The 18,156-nt window shown below is 35.1% G+C and overlaps 1 protein-coding gene across 2 annotated transcripts; it reads right to left on the bottom strand.

Moving 5' to 3' along the window:
* Positions 1–255: 255 nt before the first annotated feature.
* On the bottom strand, positions 256–12,333 carry LOC133303014 (DDT domain-containing protein DDR4-like). Of its 2 annotated transcripts, none has more exons than XM_061502843.1 (12): positions 11,655–12,333; positions 11,462–11,572; positions 9,580–9,666; positions 9,452–9,489; positions 9,290–9,371; positions 8,567–8,673; positions 8,285–8,450; positions 6,727–6,819; positions 6,448–6,571; positions 1,765–1,807; positions 1,433–1,623; positions 256–1,365 (listed from the first exon to the last, which is right to left on the bottom strand). In XM_061502843.1, exons 1-12 carry the CDS (start codon positions 12,060–12,062, stop codon positions 617–619), a joined length of 2,199 nt encoding a protein of 732 aa, XP_061358827.1. In that variant the 5' UTR covers positions 12,063–12,333; the 3' UTR covers positions 256–616. The 2 variants fall into 2 exon arrangements, with proteins under 2 accessions (XP_061358827.1, XP_061358826.1); XM_061502842.1 differs by having other exon boundaries at positions 256–1,358; positions 1,438–1,623; positions 11,655–12,331.
* Between the last annotated feature and the right edge of the window lie 5,823 nt (positions 12,334–18,156).

Genomic DNA, 18,156 nt, shown 5'->3' with positions numbered 1-18,156 from the left:
TCCCTATTTTATTTCAAAAGGTGTTAAAATTTAAAAATCTAAGCACTAATGTAAAATAACGAAAAACTTTCAGAAATCAAAACTAATGTTTTGGAGGCCATGTGTTGTTTTAATAAGTAAAAAATTTCAAGTAGCCAAGTAGTGTTTACTCTAAAGATTATTTGACTTCGGCAGTTAGTTTCATTATTACTAAAGAATCCGTTTAAATATGAAACAAGGCAGTTAACCGAAATGCTCCATCAGTATTGAGTCCACGAAAAATAGAACTAGCAGGGCTTGATAATCTAAATGCCACATCTTTTTAAAGTTACAGTACCTCTTAACAGTTATTGTACATCAATTGGATGGGCTAAATAACGCCCCACGATTTCTCATTCATTTTGGTAGACCTTTTGAATGTAAAACGCTAAAAAAAAATGACTCTAACTAATCTACATAACTCGGTATCATGCTGCTTCTGGTGGCAAATCATGCACCAAGGGCTGCTTAGATCATGCCATAGGAAGAGACCAGATAGTAACTTCCTCTGTGGGGCTTATAACAAAATTTATAGTTCTATTATCATACACATTGCCTTCCCTGATAGAATCCCTGCTCTCAAGCAGAAGGGCAAGCTTCAGTAATCATTGTCTTCATCTTTCATTATCGTACTTGGACCATCATCAAAACCAGAGCTAGGGGCAAGCTCATTCAAATCAAGAAAACGTCTTTTTCCCGTGCCCTCAACTTCTTCCTGACCAGGACTACTTGATTGTTCAGGAGGCTGGTTTTTTTGGTTCTCTTCCTCTGCAGGATAAGTAATAGGCTCATCTACTTTCATTTCCTGATCTTCATCATCATTTCCATCTGAATCTTCACTTTCCATCATATATTCCCCATTCTCACTGGGATCTGAGTGATCAGCTGATGCATTAGATTTCTCAGGTTCAATAAACTCTGTTTCTGATTCCGACACCTCATAGTTACGGTAATTTATTTGATTTCTAGTTGCCCTCTTACTGCGTCTTAGACCTGATTGAATCTCATCCACAGACTTGCGTTTAGTTTCCCTCCTAGTACGGCCTGGCAATTGTTTGACTTTACGGGGTTTGTCACTATCCTCACTCATGCTCAAGGAATCTTCATCGTCTTCTTCTTCTTCTTCATCTTCAACGTTATCTTCATTCCACTGATATTCTTCATCTCCTTCAGAGCTACTAGATAGCTTCCTTCTCTGCTTGCGTTTCTTGAGATATTCTTCATCATATACGGCTTCTCCAACAATATCATCATCACTGTCAAAGTCTGCCTCATTATCTGATACTGCGTCGACGAACTCTTTCTCTGAATACCGCTTAGGTTTCTGTCTTCGCCGATTGCTGATGTAAAAAAGAAAGTATTAGTCAAAATTAGATAGAAGGCACCAGAACAGATTTCAAAGAAACAAGAGCTACACACCTTCTATCCAATGTGTCAGTTTTATACTCTTCCTCATCGTCATCAGAGTAAGATGATTCTGGAGATGACATACCAAAATTCAGATGTTGTGGGGCATGTGAAGGACCATATTTACCATTAGTCAAAGCTTCAGGTTTTGGTACTGATTCTCTCCTGGGCAGAGGTTCTGGGGATGGCTGTTTCCGCCTGACAATGGAAGAAACAGATATATATGTCATGAGTAACAACAGTATAAGTGAATGAGCATGACTGACCCATCCCCCTCCCAATACACACACACACACACACAATTACACGAACATAGAGAGAAAGGATATAAGCACATACTTGGTTACTTTAATTGCCTCATTGATGGACCGATCGTAATCATCTGCAACAGTTAAGGTCAGAACGTTATGTTAGTGTAAAACAAGCATGTAGTGGATACTCAGGAAGTAAGACCATTCCTGTCCAACCAAAAAGAAAATCAGGTAGTTCAGGTAAAACAATTTGAACAAAACCACTGCGGCGAGGTTTCGGGTAATTTGAAGGAGGTTATAGGTTCAACCCACAGCTCATTGTTACTTGAAAATTAAAAAAAAAAAAGAATTTGAACACAATTTATACAGAATGCCAATGTATGAAGTTGTATATTGCATAAAAAAGTGACACTGAATTATTCATTTCCATTTCCAAATTGCCTCACCACAATTCACCAACATCAACGTAGGATGAAACCAATGTGACTTCTGCTTTTTGAGTCCAAAACCAGCATGATTCAAAAAAGAAAAGGTGGCCCAATGCACAAGTCTGCTACCATTGTGGTGACAATGGTGAGGCTCAGATGTCCAGTCTTACCCTCATGAGGGAGATGTTGTTTCCATAACTAAAACGGGTGACCACAGTTGAATAATATCTTCTATTTTAGGAGATAGATCTATGTCTCTATAATTAATTAGCTGGATTTGATTAGATTTGGTTTTATTTTGTAGTTGTTTTCTTTTTTATTAGTAATTGTAATTCCTACATATAATGAATGAGGGCTGGGACAATTTCCTCAAGCCATTTAGAACTCTCTTGTAACATGATATCAAGAGCTAGGGTTGTCCAGCTGTGGGAAACCCTCAAAACATAAAAAGTCCAACCATCATCCATCTTTAAACCAACACCTATCCCACCAGAAAGGTTCCAAGCCGTCCAGAACCAGCTGATCTGTCATCTTGTCGAAGCGCTGTTGCCAGAGCCTCTCTCATGCGCCTGCACATGCAAATCCCTCTGTCTACGCATGGATCTCACACCACACATCTGTCGGTGCATGTGGTTCACACAGCACCTTCCCAGTGTCAGTTTCTCATGCCGCCTTTCTCACCTTGCTGCAGTTTCCTCTTTCCTACTTGGTGATTGGAAGCTCGGTTTCTTGTCCAATTTGGTAGTGGGTCATTGATTCCCACTTTATTTTGGGTACTGTTCACACAGTTCCAGATATGTCCAGCCACCAACCACCCATCTTGGCTGTCAGTTTGAACAACTATGGACTCAAGTAAGGTAATCCCTCCGATTCTAAAGGTCCTCACGTGTCCGAAGTCATCAATCCAGTTCATAATCTGCGGGTCCTTATATACTAAAATTCAAAATCAATTTGGCAAGTCCATTAAAATTTTACGTAGAAATAATGCCAAAAAATATTTTTCCACTAAATTCTCATCATTTATGTCCTTTAATGGTATTTTACATCAATCATCATGTGTGTACACCCCAACAAATTGGAGTGGCTAAAAGAAAAAAGCATCATCTTATTGAAACTGCTCAAACATTATTATTACAAGCTAAGATGCCTTTTCATTCTTGGGGTGATGCTGTCTTTACTGCTTGCCATTTGATGAACCGTATGCCCTCATAAGCGGTCAATAATCAAGTTCCTCTTTGTTTGTTAGATCCCAAATGTCTCATACATCTTGTTCCTCCTTGAGTGTTTGGATGTATTTGCTTTATCCATGATCTTTCTCTAGAACAAGATAAGTTGTCTCCTCATGCTATTCATTGTGTCTTCCTTGGTTATCCAAGATTGCAAAAGGGATATCATTGTTATTCTCCTATCAATCGTTAATGGTATACCTCTCCCGACGCCACCTTCTTTGAAGACACACCCTGCTTCACTTCTTCTATTGACTTAGACGGGATGTCTAAAGTTTTCCCTGTTCCATATTTCGGCCCTCCTTTGTCTCCCTTGCAAGTACGATTCACAGAATCTACAGCAATTCAGTTAAAGCAAGTCCAGACTATTTCACATCAGCAACCCTTCATCACCTATCAACGTTGCCCAAAAGAGACGGGCCCTAGTGAATCATATCCTACACCACCGATGTCACCTCCTACAAACCTATCCTCTTCTATGGATCTCTCCGACCCTGGTGAGTCTGTTAACAAATTACCTATTGGAGTTCGAAAAGGTATTTGATCCACTTGCAACCCTCATCCTCTATTTATAATTTTTAAAGGCGGCTTGGGATAATTGATCATATGAAACAACATTGTGATAATCATGTCCCCTTACACATTGCGTCAAATCAACATTCCATGAAAGGACCAAACATATAGAGATTGATTGTCACTAAATCAGAGAGAGAAAGTTATTTCTATCATCATTGAATTTGTCAATTCCAGCGATCAACTAGCTAATATTCTAACAAAGTCATTGCAAGCTCCTTGAATACATTTCATATGTGACAAGCTTGGAGCATGTGATATGTCTCTATAATTAATTAGCTTGATTTGATTAGATTTGCCTTTATTTTGTAATTGTTTCTTTTTTTATTAGTGATTATAATTCCTATACATAATGAATAAGGGCCAGGACAATTTCCTCAAGTGTAACACCTAAAAAAATAATAACAATAATATCTTTGACATGGCACATGGCATCTTTGAAAAAAATGGAATCTTTGAAAATAAAATATCTTTGAAAAAATGGCATCTTTGACCAAAAAGGAGCCTTTGAAAATATATTTGTATTATATTATTATATTAAAAAATAAAAAAAGTCCAAAAGTCCATATAAAGACCCCCCCTAAAGTCATTCAGGACATTTAGAAAAGAGAAGAGAGAGAGAAAGAGAGAAAGAAAGAGAAAGAGAGAGAGAGAAAAACATAAAGGAAGGGAAATGTAATATTGAGAGATAACTTCATTCTCCTAGTTTCACTTTTCTTCATATATTTCTATATTTAAAGTTGGTATTTCGAAAGTTATTTTTTTAAAAATTGTGAAAGTATCGTTACTCTGGCGAACCATTTTCTTATGAATCTCTTCTACTCTTTTGTTTTATCTTTTCAAGACTATAGAACTAATGAATTCCTTTGGTACCAAATGAATATTAACAAAATATGTAATCTTTAACTAAATGATTCTGATGTGAACTGACCCACAAAGGTTTGAGGTTTGGGTTCAGACTGAAATTTTGTAAGGGATGCCTTACTTGGTTTTGAGTTTGAGCTCCTCCAATCAGAACCTTCACATGCAATGACCCACAGAATTTTAGGTTTTAATAGTTTCAGTTAAAAGTTATATATTATTTTCTATGTTAATTATTTCAGTTATTATTTTCATATTATGAATATGTTTTGAGAGAATGATATTTTTTGTTAAGGCAGCTGGACTGGTTCTAGTTTGAAAACCTCAATATTACTGAGATTTATATCACGTGTTTATGTTTATACTAACCTTTCCGAAAAGAAAGCATGCCTAGTCTATGTTTGACAGGTGAAGGGTGGGGAGTAACAATATACTTTTATGAGGATCGTACGGTGGTTTACATCATAGTTGGTGAAGAAGGAGTGGCTATTATTTTCTACCCTGATAGAATAGAAACTTTTATAAATAGAGTAGACTTATGGAGATGCTTACTACCTCGGCTGATGTAATCTAGTCTAAATTAGATGTACTAGTGAATTTGACTTCTTGTCTAATGTATAAGGGTGTTTTAACATATGCCTTCTTCCTTTAACCACTTCTTTAAAATCTTATATTCCTATTCTTTCATTTAAGAGATGATTTAAGAAACAATGTAATATTCTCTATGCTAGCTAGTTATAGAGGATGTTACATCAAGCCATTTAGAACTCTCTTGCAACAACCACCATTCCAAGGCTCACCCTCTTAAATTACCTAAAAATTGAGTATGCAATTAGGAATCTAAGATTTTTAGTAAAAACATCTACCATGTTGAAAGAGGCTGACCATGGTAGAAAGGAAAAATTCAATATGACATTTATCAGATTAGGTGACTTATTGGATGATCCAAAAACAAACAGCCACAGTCAGAAAGTTTCAGTACATTATCCGTATAGTAGCACTAGCAGTCACATGGTCCTCGGGTAAAGCATGACATTAGATATGGGTTAATGGATCCAGCTTAGGTGCTTTAAACAATACAAGGTACCTGGGGCCCAAGCACAATCACAAAAACGCAATTTTTTGTTGAAATTATAGTTTTAAGGTAGTAAAAGGAGGCAAGAGGGAATAAAGACTCTGACTACAACTATATTGTGTTGATATGGTGTTGTAATCATGTGTTACAAAATACTGACCAATGGTTCTATTTATCCTAATAATTAGGTCAAGTAGTAGTGCAGCATTACTAGAACAAGCCTAAGCCAACTAATATAATAAGATTATTAATCCTAATTAAATAAGGAAATAAATCAAGAAATATCCGGAAACAGCTCCTAAGATCGCTTCCTCAATTAGATAATTGATTGACTACACAAAATATTCTGAAGATATATTGTAAGATATTCTAAAACAATCGAAGATATAATTAAGATATTTTCTAGATATTCTAACATTTTTAAAAAAGGAGTGTGGTCTAATACACAGGAAAAGGATAAAATGGTAACACTGGCAAAAAGAACATGAGAATGAAAAGGCAAACTCCAGCTGTTAAATCAAAATTCAAACCAATCTGTTATTTGGGCATCAACTACCAATACCATTAAAATGTTGGCACTAGTTATAATTAAACTTTCTTGCTCTTACCGAAAGTGTAGGTAACGGGTTTCCTATCACGAAGCGAACGCCCGGGAGCAAGCCCATCAACAACCAAGTAATTATCAAGAAGAAGAGCTTGTCTGTGTTGCTTTTTCAGCAACCTCTCCTTTTTCTGTGCCAACATACAAACCAATTTTGTATCAGTCAAAACGCAATTAAGATTCATCAAGGACCATAAATCAAGATTTTTTTAAACAAAAAAGGACAGGATTTTGAGTTCCATTCTCAGGATACCAGATCTTCTCAAATTTCTCAACCCTAGAGTACCTTATGAACTTTCTCAATTTCAGGAAGCATGTCTATCTTCAGCTTTTTCCCCACAGAAACCTCTGTTCTATTTTTACTTGAGAAAAGCTTCTCCTGTGTAAGCAGAAGAAAGAATTGATTGAATTCACATATGACGCAGCTCAATGTAAAGAAAAAGAAGTTACAATTCATAATAAAAGCAGGGGAAGGGTTACATGATTTATTTTTTTTGGTTTTTTTTTTTTTCTTAACTTACTTAGAAAATGAAAAAAGAGCAATAACGGTTAAACCCATCATCTAGACATAAAACAAATATCAGCATTGTTAAAGTTTTATCTATAAAATAATATTGATCACAGATCATATCATCAAACAATTGAACAAGACAATTCCTTCCACATGCATCTGATCTCATTAAATAATTGCGGCAGCAAACTTTGACCTCTGTGGTTCACATTACTAATGAAGACTGTAGTCTAGAAAAACAAGGATTAAACTACAAACATTTACAATGTTTGCTTGTGAGCAAATAAATACCTTTCTGATTAGTTCAGAATTAGTTATTAGGAAACATGCTTAACAAAGATGCAAAGATTTCTTTGGTTTTTGAGAGCCAACCATAACACGACTGCAAACGATTTTGCCTGTCTTTGTGTAAGAACCACTAAAACTAATTAGTTCCCCTAAAGAAACAATATTTACTTAGTTATTTATTAAATTACAAAAAATCCTCATGGGATTTTCAGAAATCAAGCATTATAACTTCATATGTTTGCTTCTCCTGTATTATTGTCAAGGTCTTTTTTGCCTCACAAATATCAAACAGGACAATTGTCCAATTTTATCTACTTATGCGTGTCCAAAGGGTGTGTATCATTTTTTCTTGTTGTAGTCTTATTTCTATATACTTTAGTAAATTTCTCTTTCTAGTATATTACAGTTCTCTTATGCATACAATTAGGAAAGGTTTCAATGGACAATGTTAACCCATAAACAGTTCTTGCAGTAATTTCTGTAACTAGGTCACTCAAGTACTAGTCAAGCATAAAATTCTTCATTCTGCCTATGAAAGCTTCAGAACATATTATTAATTGTTAACAGCCTTGTGAAATGACATTAAATGATGATTTTAAAAAACAAAATTTTAAATAATTAAATAAAATAAATATGATTAAATCTGCAGGAATCTTAGGTGATTTTAATCATGAAAATTTTCATTTTATTTATAATTAGGTTCTGATATATAATTTGTGAATCCAACATATTCGTAATTAAAGAACAATACATAATTTGGATTTCCTAATAAGTTACAGTTTTCTATTTCAAGAAAATTCGATTAGGATATAAGTTGGGGTTTCTAATCATAATAAAATTTGGATTGTTTTGTGGTTCCTGACATAACAACACTATTATCTAATTTACCTTTAAACTTATTGATTCATTATCTAAATAATAAATCTATAACACCAAAGTCCCAACTCCAAGCAAGCCACCCGAAAATTGCCACAACATGCTCACTGTTCCCTGGTATACCACTCATATTAACATGAACATAGATTGACCAGCTTTGCTAACTTACAGAAACATCTTGAAATTCATCAAAATTGGTAGCAACTGCTTCCCACTGGTATGATGTATTAGAAAGAACCTGGGAACCCCTTGCTTTTCCCTTTTTTATTTGAACCACTTCAGTTTTCCTTATTTCTCGATACAACCTATGACCAATAATTGGGTCATCTTCATACCTGCACTAATCAAATTTCAAATGAATAAAACCACAATTAAACTTACATGTACAATAACTTTCTTATTTAACATTCCAAATTTTGACCATGATGAAGAGAAAGCAAAAGTATATTACCAATAAGAAATTCCATGTGAATCACCTCCAATACGCTCTTTACGGAATGTTGAAAGCTGAACACCATGTTTGATTGAGTTGTCAATATAACTTCGGATATCTTCTTGCTGCAAAATATTACTTGAATTTGATCATTACATGACTGGTACAATAGAAAAAGGGGTAACCAGAGTAAGACCATGTCAGCTCATGATGGTCTGTCTCAGCCGATGGGGAATTGTGGATGCACCCAGTGGATTTTGATCTCTTGGGGTCTCAGCTGCCCTGACCCCTTTTAACCACACACCCCCACCCCCTTTAAAAAAAAAGGTTCTTGGAGAATAAGGAGGCTCCATCAGACACAGAAGTCATTGGTCCTCGAAAAAGAAATTGCATGGCCACATGTCTATGTGAACTGTGATACATGACAATACATTGATGCTGACTACAACAACCTTCTTAAATGCAAGCATAACGAATTGGTGTATGATAAAGATGTAAGGGGCATAAAATAATATGCCAAAACAGGGGGCTGCAACAGAACAAAGCAAAAATAGAGATAAAAAGAGACAATGACATGCATAGAACATGATAGCTTTAAGTGTACAGCATGAATGAACTGTGTATAATCATCCAATAAGATTCAAGCTAACATCAGGCAGAGGAGCAATGTCCTGCCATAACAAAGTTCACCCACTTAAGATAAAAGGATATAAGATATAGATAGATGAACATTAATAGTACCTCAACACGAATGTCACATAGTGCTTTTAAGATGACAACTCGGACCCCGGGATGAAGTGATTTATATACTTCAATCTCCGCCCTGTCATATTAGCATAACCTGAGACTTGGGAAAAACATAGATTAACATTCTAGGATTTTAAATATTGCATGAATACTTACCCATGTGATGCAACAATTGGAAGATCCCCATCTGCAACCTGCATTTGAATTCCATCCTCTTATTAGCTCTAGAAATTGTAAAATATACATTATTATCAAATATCAGATTGCTCAGTGAAGGTCATTACCCAATGCCACCAATCTCTCAATTTCCGGCATAGTACGGTTATCCAAGTATCACGTGTGAGTGCCATTCGTGTAATAGGAGGGATTGCCTATCAAAAGGATTAATAAATGTTATTATCAGACCAGTATCAGCTTTTCAGAAAGTACTGATTTTCTAAAGGAATAGACCTTGAGAGAGATCATTGCAGTAGAACTGTGGCTAAAACCACAACTTCAAACACCTCTCTTAAGACATTTGGAACTGTACAGTCACTCACGATAAACAGCCTTGACTTTTCCTCTCTCACTCTGTTTAAAATATTTACCATAACATGATGTCTACCAACCCCCTTATAAGAGACTAATGCAAGATTGATGTTACTACGACATTCAAGCCAAAAACAAAATTTATATAAACACCTGTAAGTTCATGTACCAACACGGTTTTGATCAGTCAATCTCTGTTCATAACTCATTAGATCAGGGACTGGTAGAACAGCCTGGTTCTAATGCAATTTTTTCCCCCATGGAAGCATATAATTTCAATAGAGAGCTAAATCTTCAAACTTTTCACCACATACTTTTCTCACAATATTTGAATCTTCTAAGGAGCTATAGTTCAACTCAGAAACCTCACAGTAATAATTAAGTATAAAGAAGGATCTTGTACCCAAAGTTTTAAAAATTCATCTATTTCGGTCTTTCCCTTTTGTAATCTACTCAAGATGATGCTTAAGCTCTTATATAAACTGTCTAACAAGGTACAAATCACTGTTTTGCAAGAGTAATTTTGATTACCTTTGAAAATGATTGGCAATCAGAACATTAGGAACAGGGCCAAAACCAACACATGGCTAAATGCAGGCAAAGCTTTAAAACTTACACAGATTGTTTTCGATGTTGTAACCACTTAGTACAGAAAACACTATCATTTTTGTTCTTAAACGTTAAAACCACAAAATAAATAAAACTTTATGGTTGCATCCTACTCTTTGTCAGAGAAATGGGCCTATACAGAGCATCACAACAGCACAAATCCCCAATTTACTCATGTCGATAAAAGGAACAATGCAAGTTCATACTTATCTCTTTTAACAGGTAAAGAAAGGGCTTCTCATACTTGCAATAAAAACATCCCAATCAAGTACCTGCTCTCTACTTACCAATCTCTGTCAAAAATGCAATTCAGTCACAAGCAATTATGTCCATCTCGGAATACTATATTTGTCAAGTTCATTGTTACGTAATCAATTAGTAATTTAAAATCAAAAATTTCAAGATTCCATTTGTGATTGCTTCCATCAATTCCCATATTAAAGAAGCCAACCACCCCAATTGAATAAATATTCATCCAAAGTCCCCACTGTTGGGCATTCCTCAAATTTACCATCTGGGTTTGACCCATTCATTTAGAAGATTTACACAAGTTTTCACCTTTTTGTAAAGACATTCCGATATCTTATGGTTACATTTAGGCTTGCACCAAGATTAAATAAGACCAATGCAAAATGACTGTCTGATTCACTCTACTCTCTTTCAAACACAAAGTCCTCCTATGAGCATATAATTACAAAAATCCCACTTCATAACTCTTAAATTTATTTTATAATTAAGCATCTAACTAAACCAGTAAAAAACTATAATTTGCAATTTAAGGTGCAAAGTTAGCTAGTATAAAAATTGCAAAATTAGTAAATTGAACATAAAACAGAAAGAAACATAATGATAGAATACTAATTAAACATCACAACAATCAGTATTAAACAAACTCAATCCGCAAAGATTAGGACCTACATTCATAGAAGAAAGTTGAAACGCCATAAACTTGAACAAAGGACCAAACCAAACCAAATCACAAACTGGAAGAAATAAAATAAAAAAAAACATAGCGAAAAGAGCACCAACCTTTAGCAAAGGCATATGTATATCACTCAAAGTGTCGTTGGGGACAAGAAGAGCTGTCTCGAACTCTTCAGCAGAGAATTCTAGTGAGATATTCAAAAGAGGCCTAAATAGCTGCGACAAAAACACAAGCTTTCAAAACACAGAAAACGCACAAACGCAACCCAACGAGAAAGATCACAACTTTGAAGCTCACATGCAAGAAATTGAGTATGGAAGCTAACTCCCACATGGACCGCAGGTCCCACCGCGGCGACTGCGACGGCGAGGGAGGTTCCACCAACGGCGTAACGATCTTGCTGCATTGCGACGGCTGCGGCGGCGAATCCTCCCGCCGCTGCTCCTTCTTCGAGGCTTTCAGCTTCCGTTCAACCGCCGGCGGTTGCTGCTGCGACGTGGAATAGAGGCGAGACGCGGCACGAATGGTGCACGCGCGGGAGGGGCGGTTGCTCCTGGTGGTTGGGGGAGGAGGAGCGACGGCGGTTTCCTCCTTGGGAGTGGGGGCGTGGTGGTTCTGGGAATCGGAGACGTGGTTTCGGGAATTATGTTCCGGCGACGGCGAGGATCGTTCGCCGGTAACCGGAGGAGGAGATCCGTCGGACATGGTGAGAGAGATCAAAGGGAGGTTTAGGAAAGTTAAGGTGGGATTACATGTAGAGGATCATGGATTAGCATTGAATTGGAGAGAGAAATCAAAGTGAAAGGATTGTAGAGAGTAAAAGAGAGAGAGGGGAAGGACCAAAGGGTCCAACCAAACCCTCAAATACAAAGGTGCATATACCCTATGAGGGTCCTTATGTGAATGTGACTACAAAATAGGGAAAACTCAAACTCTCTCTGCGAAGCAAAGTGAAGAGAGAGAGAGAGAGTGATGACTGGTGGTGATGGAGATGAAGAGGGAGGGACAATACCAGGAATTCTGCGTGAGGTTGAATTTGCTTTCACTTTTGGGTCAATTGGTAAAACCTATCTTTCTGTCGGGTTAAACTGTTAATTGAGTTTATTCTCCTTCCCTTTAAATACTTCAACTTTCTCCAACCCCACAAACAAATAAATATCTGATTATTTACACACATGTAAAAAAAATAAAAAAAAATTGATTAAAAGTTGGGAGAGAGAAACAAAAAACTTTTTTGACTTACATAATGTAAAATTATAATTTCATTTTTTTATAAATTATTTATCAATTTAATACGAAATAAAGCAGGTGCCAATATTTCTAAATTTTGCATTAATAAATATATTTTAGCTTTTAAAGAGTATTTTTTTGAGCAATATTTTTCTTATGTTTTATGATAAAGCATTGTTTCGTATTACGACCCGTTAAAATTTGAGTCTACATTACTTTTCTTTTTTTTAATTGTGGAATTCACTTAATTATGTCTTTACATGAGATAATATTTTCTCATATGAAAATGAATCTTCTCATATTAAAAAAAATATGATATGATCATGTGAAAATATCACAATCATACAAAGATAAATTAATGATTATAATTTTTTAATTATTTATTTCAATATTTTCTCTCTTCCTTTATCATTATTAACTCACCTTTATATGGTATGATTCTTTCACACGATCATGTCATATTTTTTTTAATACGAGAAGATTCAGATGCTTCCTATATAAACTAGTGCAGTACCCGTGCAATGCACGGAGAAAAAAGATCAAAAAAAAATTCGACGCCTGTCGCTGGTTAATCGCTAAAAAAAATAACTATGTTAGTATTTTATGCAAATAAAAAATAGTTATGTACTCTATAATTGATTGTTTTCATATATAGCAATGCATACAACATCAAAAGTTATGAGAATATGAGGTGTAAATTGTCCTACCAAAGAGAAATCATCAAAAATGAGGAAAAGTTCTTGCGCTCAATACTATCCAGAACAATTATTACCCGTCGTGGATACGCTCAATCAATAAGAAGATATCTTCATATACAAAAATCCATATAACAGTAACAGTGATTAGATGCATATTGTCTTACCAAATATAAATGATCAAAAAATAAGTCAAAGTTCTTGTGCTCAATATTATCCAGCACATTGAACAACACCTTACAAAGGCAAATGAAAAAAAAAAACATTTGCTGCAAAAAGAAAAAAAAAAACAACTGTGAATAGAGTAGAAAATAAACCTTCTCCTCTATATTAGTCTTCGATACTTTTCTTTGATTCAACAATACTACAAAATAAAATCAATTAAAACACCATTCAAGGTATCTTCATGGTAACAGTCCTTGGCATAATACGATTATGTTTATCTAACATGTCCTTCAATAACTTACAATTTAGCATAATAACAATTTTAATTTAAAATAATTCAAAATGTTTCTAAAAGAGAAAAATATTTAAGTTTAAGTAGTGTAAACACAAACCTGAGAATGCACGAGGAATTGACACGTCAGCAAACTTGCTAACAAATGATTTTGTTTTAGAATATATATAGATGAGAAAATCATTTCCCAATTTTATTTTATTTTTGGAAAAACTACTCTTATGCAAGATAAGAGTAGTTTATCTCCTATAGACCCATCCAAAATCGTGATTTTCTTTTTTCTTTTTTCTTCTTTTTTTTGTAGATAGTGGGCTCCACCACATGGATCTATATAACATGAGATTAGATGAACCTTTTTTTTTTAGCTCCAATTTTAAGAGGGCGTTTGGTAGAGGAGAAATTTTTTTTTTGTCTGGGAATCTCAATTTTCGGAAATATAATTTTTACATCCAGTTTACGATAATATCTGAAAATTAAAAATTTAGAAAAATTCAGTTTTCCAGGAATCCCCAAGAATCCCGCCTACCAAACGGCTTGAGGTTTTTTTCATTTACAACTCTTTTGCTAAATTTGTCCCATGCTGATAATTACTCCTAGTATAGCCGAAGTTGAATAATTTCCCCTTAATTTCAATAATTTGCCTTATAATGGTAAACAGGTTACAATTTGCAGATTCAGAATGAAAATAAAACGAACTCCCTTTTTGCTGAAAGAAAAGTGAGAAACAAAGAAGTGCATAATAGATCATAAACTCCTACATGGATATTCATTAGTTAGTCATTGTTTGAGTTAATTCATAGGTAAATATGCTTCTTTTATTAAAAAAAGAGAGAGAGAAAAATTTAAGTACATGAAAGGAGCTTTTAACCAAGGATCATGCTTTATGCAAGCATGGGCTAAACCAACGTAGTTTTGCATTTTCTAAAAAAATTGTCAGTTTAATGATTTTTGAAACCATTTCCTTAATTAATGCAGTCCTAAATAGATTTTATTGAAGAATTTCAAAATACAGATTTTGTTCCCCTTAATTTGACTTAAGAAGGGTAAACTTGCAAATTTAGAAGGAAAATAAATCGAATTTCCTTATCTTCTTCTATATGATTTTTTTCATCTAAATCAATTCTTAATGCCGTTAAATATTAGATTGATCTATCCATTTTATCGTAGTGAACAGTAAAAAATACAATAAAAATAAGTGATAAAATATTAAATCATGGGGAGATTTTTGAACTTTTCTCTTTTGATAATTAAAAATAAAAAATTGATGTAAGTAACAATATGCAACTAAACACACTAATAAGGAATATGATCATTATAAATAAAGTGTATTCTATTCAAATATCATCCATATTCCATATGCATGTTTTATGTTTGTCATTTATATGTATCTTTTATCTTTGTGGATCATTGTATTTTTTTTATTTTTTTATATGCATGTAGATGATTGCTAATGAAAAAAATTATTATTATCCTAATAGTTTAATTCATTATAATTCTATCTATTTAATTTTTTGATACATTAAAAACAAATATTTAAAAAATAGAAGATTAAGTTAATATAGATAGAGCACAGATGTTTATATTTTACATATAAAAAAATTAAGAACTCTACACTATCTAATCCTAATTTAAGTAAATTGTAAGATAGCTCAAAAACATAACGATGATGATCTCAATTCTAATTCTTTTCTTGGCATTCAAATTTTCTTCTTCAGTAACAAATTATAGTGGATGTTGAATAGAACACTAATTATTTACATTGGCCATATACCTCAGTAGCTTGTTAGGTTCCATACATTTCCCCATGTCAAGTTTTATTTTTTATTTTTTTTAAGTTGTTGCAAAGGAAAAATTAAAAAAAAAATCCCATGACTTAATATTTTATCACTTACCCTTCTATTTCTCTTTTTTAATCATTTATTCCCCCACATTTTGTTTACTTGTTCATTGAGACAAAATGGATAAATGAATCCAATAATTTTTCTTTAGAAGGTGAATTAATCCAATATTTATCGATATTAAGAATGAACTTTGATGAAAAAATTACAAAAGAAATAAATGATCGAAAAAAATACAGAAAATTAAATGATTTTGGAGCAAATTCCAAGAGATTTTTGAACTTTTCGTATAGTATAAACTCATGAATGGATCTTGATGAGTTAATCATTGTTTGACATAATTCATCTACGTGTAGGTAAATGTGTTTCTTTAATTAAAAGAGAGTGAGAGAGAAAAAAATAATAAAACCATAAAATTTAATTGAAAGGGAGTTTTTAACCAACGATCATACTTTGTTCGAGCATGAGTTTTACAAATGCAGAGGGAGGGAGCGAGAGGCCTTACAAAACTACAGCGTAACTGCTAGGTTTTCTTCTGTGCATGATCTGCTCATCATCATGCATATTGGCTTAAGCTAGATTCGCTTATGTATTATGTTAATCATTACTGTCAATGCTGGAGAAAGGAAACATAATAAATAAAGGGTTTACTGTGTGTCATTTAAAATGATACAAGTTCTGGGCTTGGCCTTCCATTTTTATCAAAAAAAAAAAAAAAAAAAATACAAGTTATGTCTTTTTAGTGACTTATACAAATCTAAAAAAATACTCTTTCTTTTTTCACTTTACACGTCAATGATGTAACTGAACAGAGAAAAAAAAAGTAACTTTTCAGATTTACACACAATATAACCGGTCAAACTTTATGTTGATCATCTAAAAAGACATAAGTTTTTTTTTTTTGTTGGAAATACAAGGAAACATAAATATAACAAACAAAAGAACGTCCTACAGGCGGACGAGTCTGGGTGTAGTAACACACATCATGTCGTTCCTAACTAACACAGAGCAACCGTTAGGAGCAGCTTCAAAAATACATGTGTTCCAATCCAGGCCTAGGGCCTGGTTCGCAAGCCAGTCCGCTACTGAGTTGGCTTCTCTGAAGGAGTGGGAAACAACCATTGTCCAGGGTCTCCGGATGAGCTCTTGGATCCTCTTCACCAGCGGATAGCACGACTTGTGCTGGTCACAGCCATTGTTGATAAGGCTAACCATAGTAGACGAATCCCCTTCCAGCCAGACCTGTTTGAACCCTCTTTCCCAAGCAAGGTCCAAACCCATGTACCCTCCCCACAGCTCAGCCAAGAGAGCGGTACCGCTTCCAAGGTTTTTGGAGAAACCAAAAATCCACCTTCCATCGCAATCTCTTAGCACCCCACCACATCCAATCCTTCTGGTGTTCCCTTTACACGCTCCATCCGAGTTAAGTTTGACCCATCCGACGTTAGGAAAAGTCCACTTAACACCAATCTCATGTTTTGTGTTCAAAGCAATACCTGCAGTAGCTAGAGTCTCCTCTGCAAATCTAACATTCTGGACGAAGTCGCGAGTCCGATAAATGAGGCTGAGGGCATTGGAGGTAGTCCCATTAAACACGAAATTGTTCCTTGCCTGCCAAATAAGCCAGCAGGTTATGCCGAAGGATAGAGACCAGTCTGGTTGCTCAGGAAATATGTTCTTCATGTCCAGGTTATATTTCAGCCACGCCTGAAAAGGGGAGTTGAAGAAGATATCCCATCAATTTCTAGGAACCAGGAAGATCTTGATAGACTTGGCCCAATTACAATCTCTAAAGATATGAGAGCAATCTTCAATTTGAGCATTGCACCTTGGACAGCAGGCAACAGTAGTCTAGTGCCGTCTAGCTCTTTCAGCGTTTGTGAGGAGGTACTCTCCACAAAGTAACCATAGGAACATCTTTATCCTCCGAGGGCCATCCCAATCCTAAGCCACCTTCCAAGAGCAATTATCATGTTCATTATACGGTTGGCTGATAAGATCATAAGCTGATTTTACAGAAAACTTCCCATCGTTAGTTAAATCCCAAATAACTCTATCTCCACCATCATCGTGGCCTGGGGGAACTGTGCTGGCTATCAAGTTAATATATTCTTGAGGGACCAAATGTTGGAACAGATCCCAGTTCCACGTTCCATCTATGGATACATAGTCTATAACCATCTTGTTTATCTCAGCCTCAGGGACAGGTTGGGAGGCTAGGCACGCAAGTTTGACGGAGTTATGGAGCCACTCATCAATCCAAAAACGTGTTCTTGTACCATCCCCAAGTTGAATTCTAGATCCTTGCATGATCAACGGCCAGGCCTCAGAAATACCCTTCCAAAGATTAGAGGCAGATGGTCTACGGTTTATTTTGGGGAGCAAGTCAGTTCCTACATTGTACTTGTTCCTCAACACTCGAACCCACAGGGCATCATTGTTGGTTAGCAAATTGTGCCCTACTTTCATCACCAGGGCTTTGTTCATATTCCTCGTGCATTTCATATTGAGGCCTCCGTTGTCGAAAGTGTTACAGACCCTCTTCCAACTAATAAGATGCATTTTCGGTGGTTAGTCGT

Source organism: Gastrolobium bilobum, unplaced genomic scaffold, assembly GCF_033153095.1.
Source record: "Gastrolobium bilobum isolate Gb01-03AN ecotype WA unplaced genomic scaffold, APGP_CSIRO_Gbil_v1 utg7742, whole genome shotgun sequence".
NCBI classification, from domain to species: domain Eukaryota; kingdom Viridiplantae; phylum Streptophyta; class Magnoliopsida; order Fabales; family Fabaceae; genus Gastrolobium; species Gastrolobium bilobum.
Note: the sequence above shows the minus strand (reverse complement) of the source record. Positions and strands in the feature narration are given on the sequence as shown.

Bases quoted from the DNA above. Each gene is read 5' to 3' on its own strand.
- LOC133303014 (XM_061502843.1), bottom strand. From the start codon at position 12,062: ATGTCCGACGGATCTCCTCCTCCGGTTACCGGCGAACGATCCTCGCCG. The intron at 6,820-8,284 runs GTAAGTTAGCAA...CTGCTTACACAG, and splicing joins ATGAATTTCAAGATGTTTCT to GAGAAGCTTTTCTCAAGTAA. The intron at 1,624-1,764 runs GTATGTGCTTAT...TTCCATTGTCAG, and splicing joins GAGGCAATTAAAGTAACCAA to GCGGAAACAGCCATCCCCAG.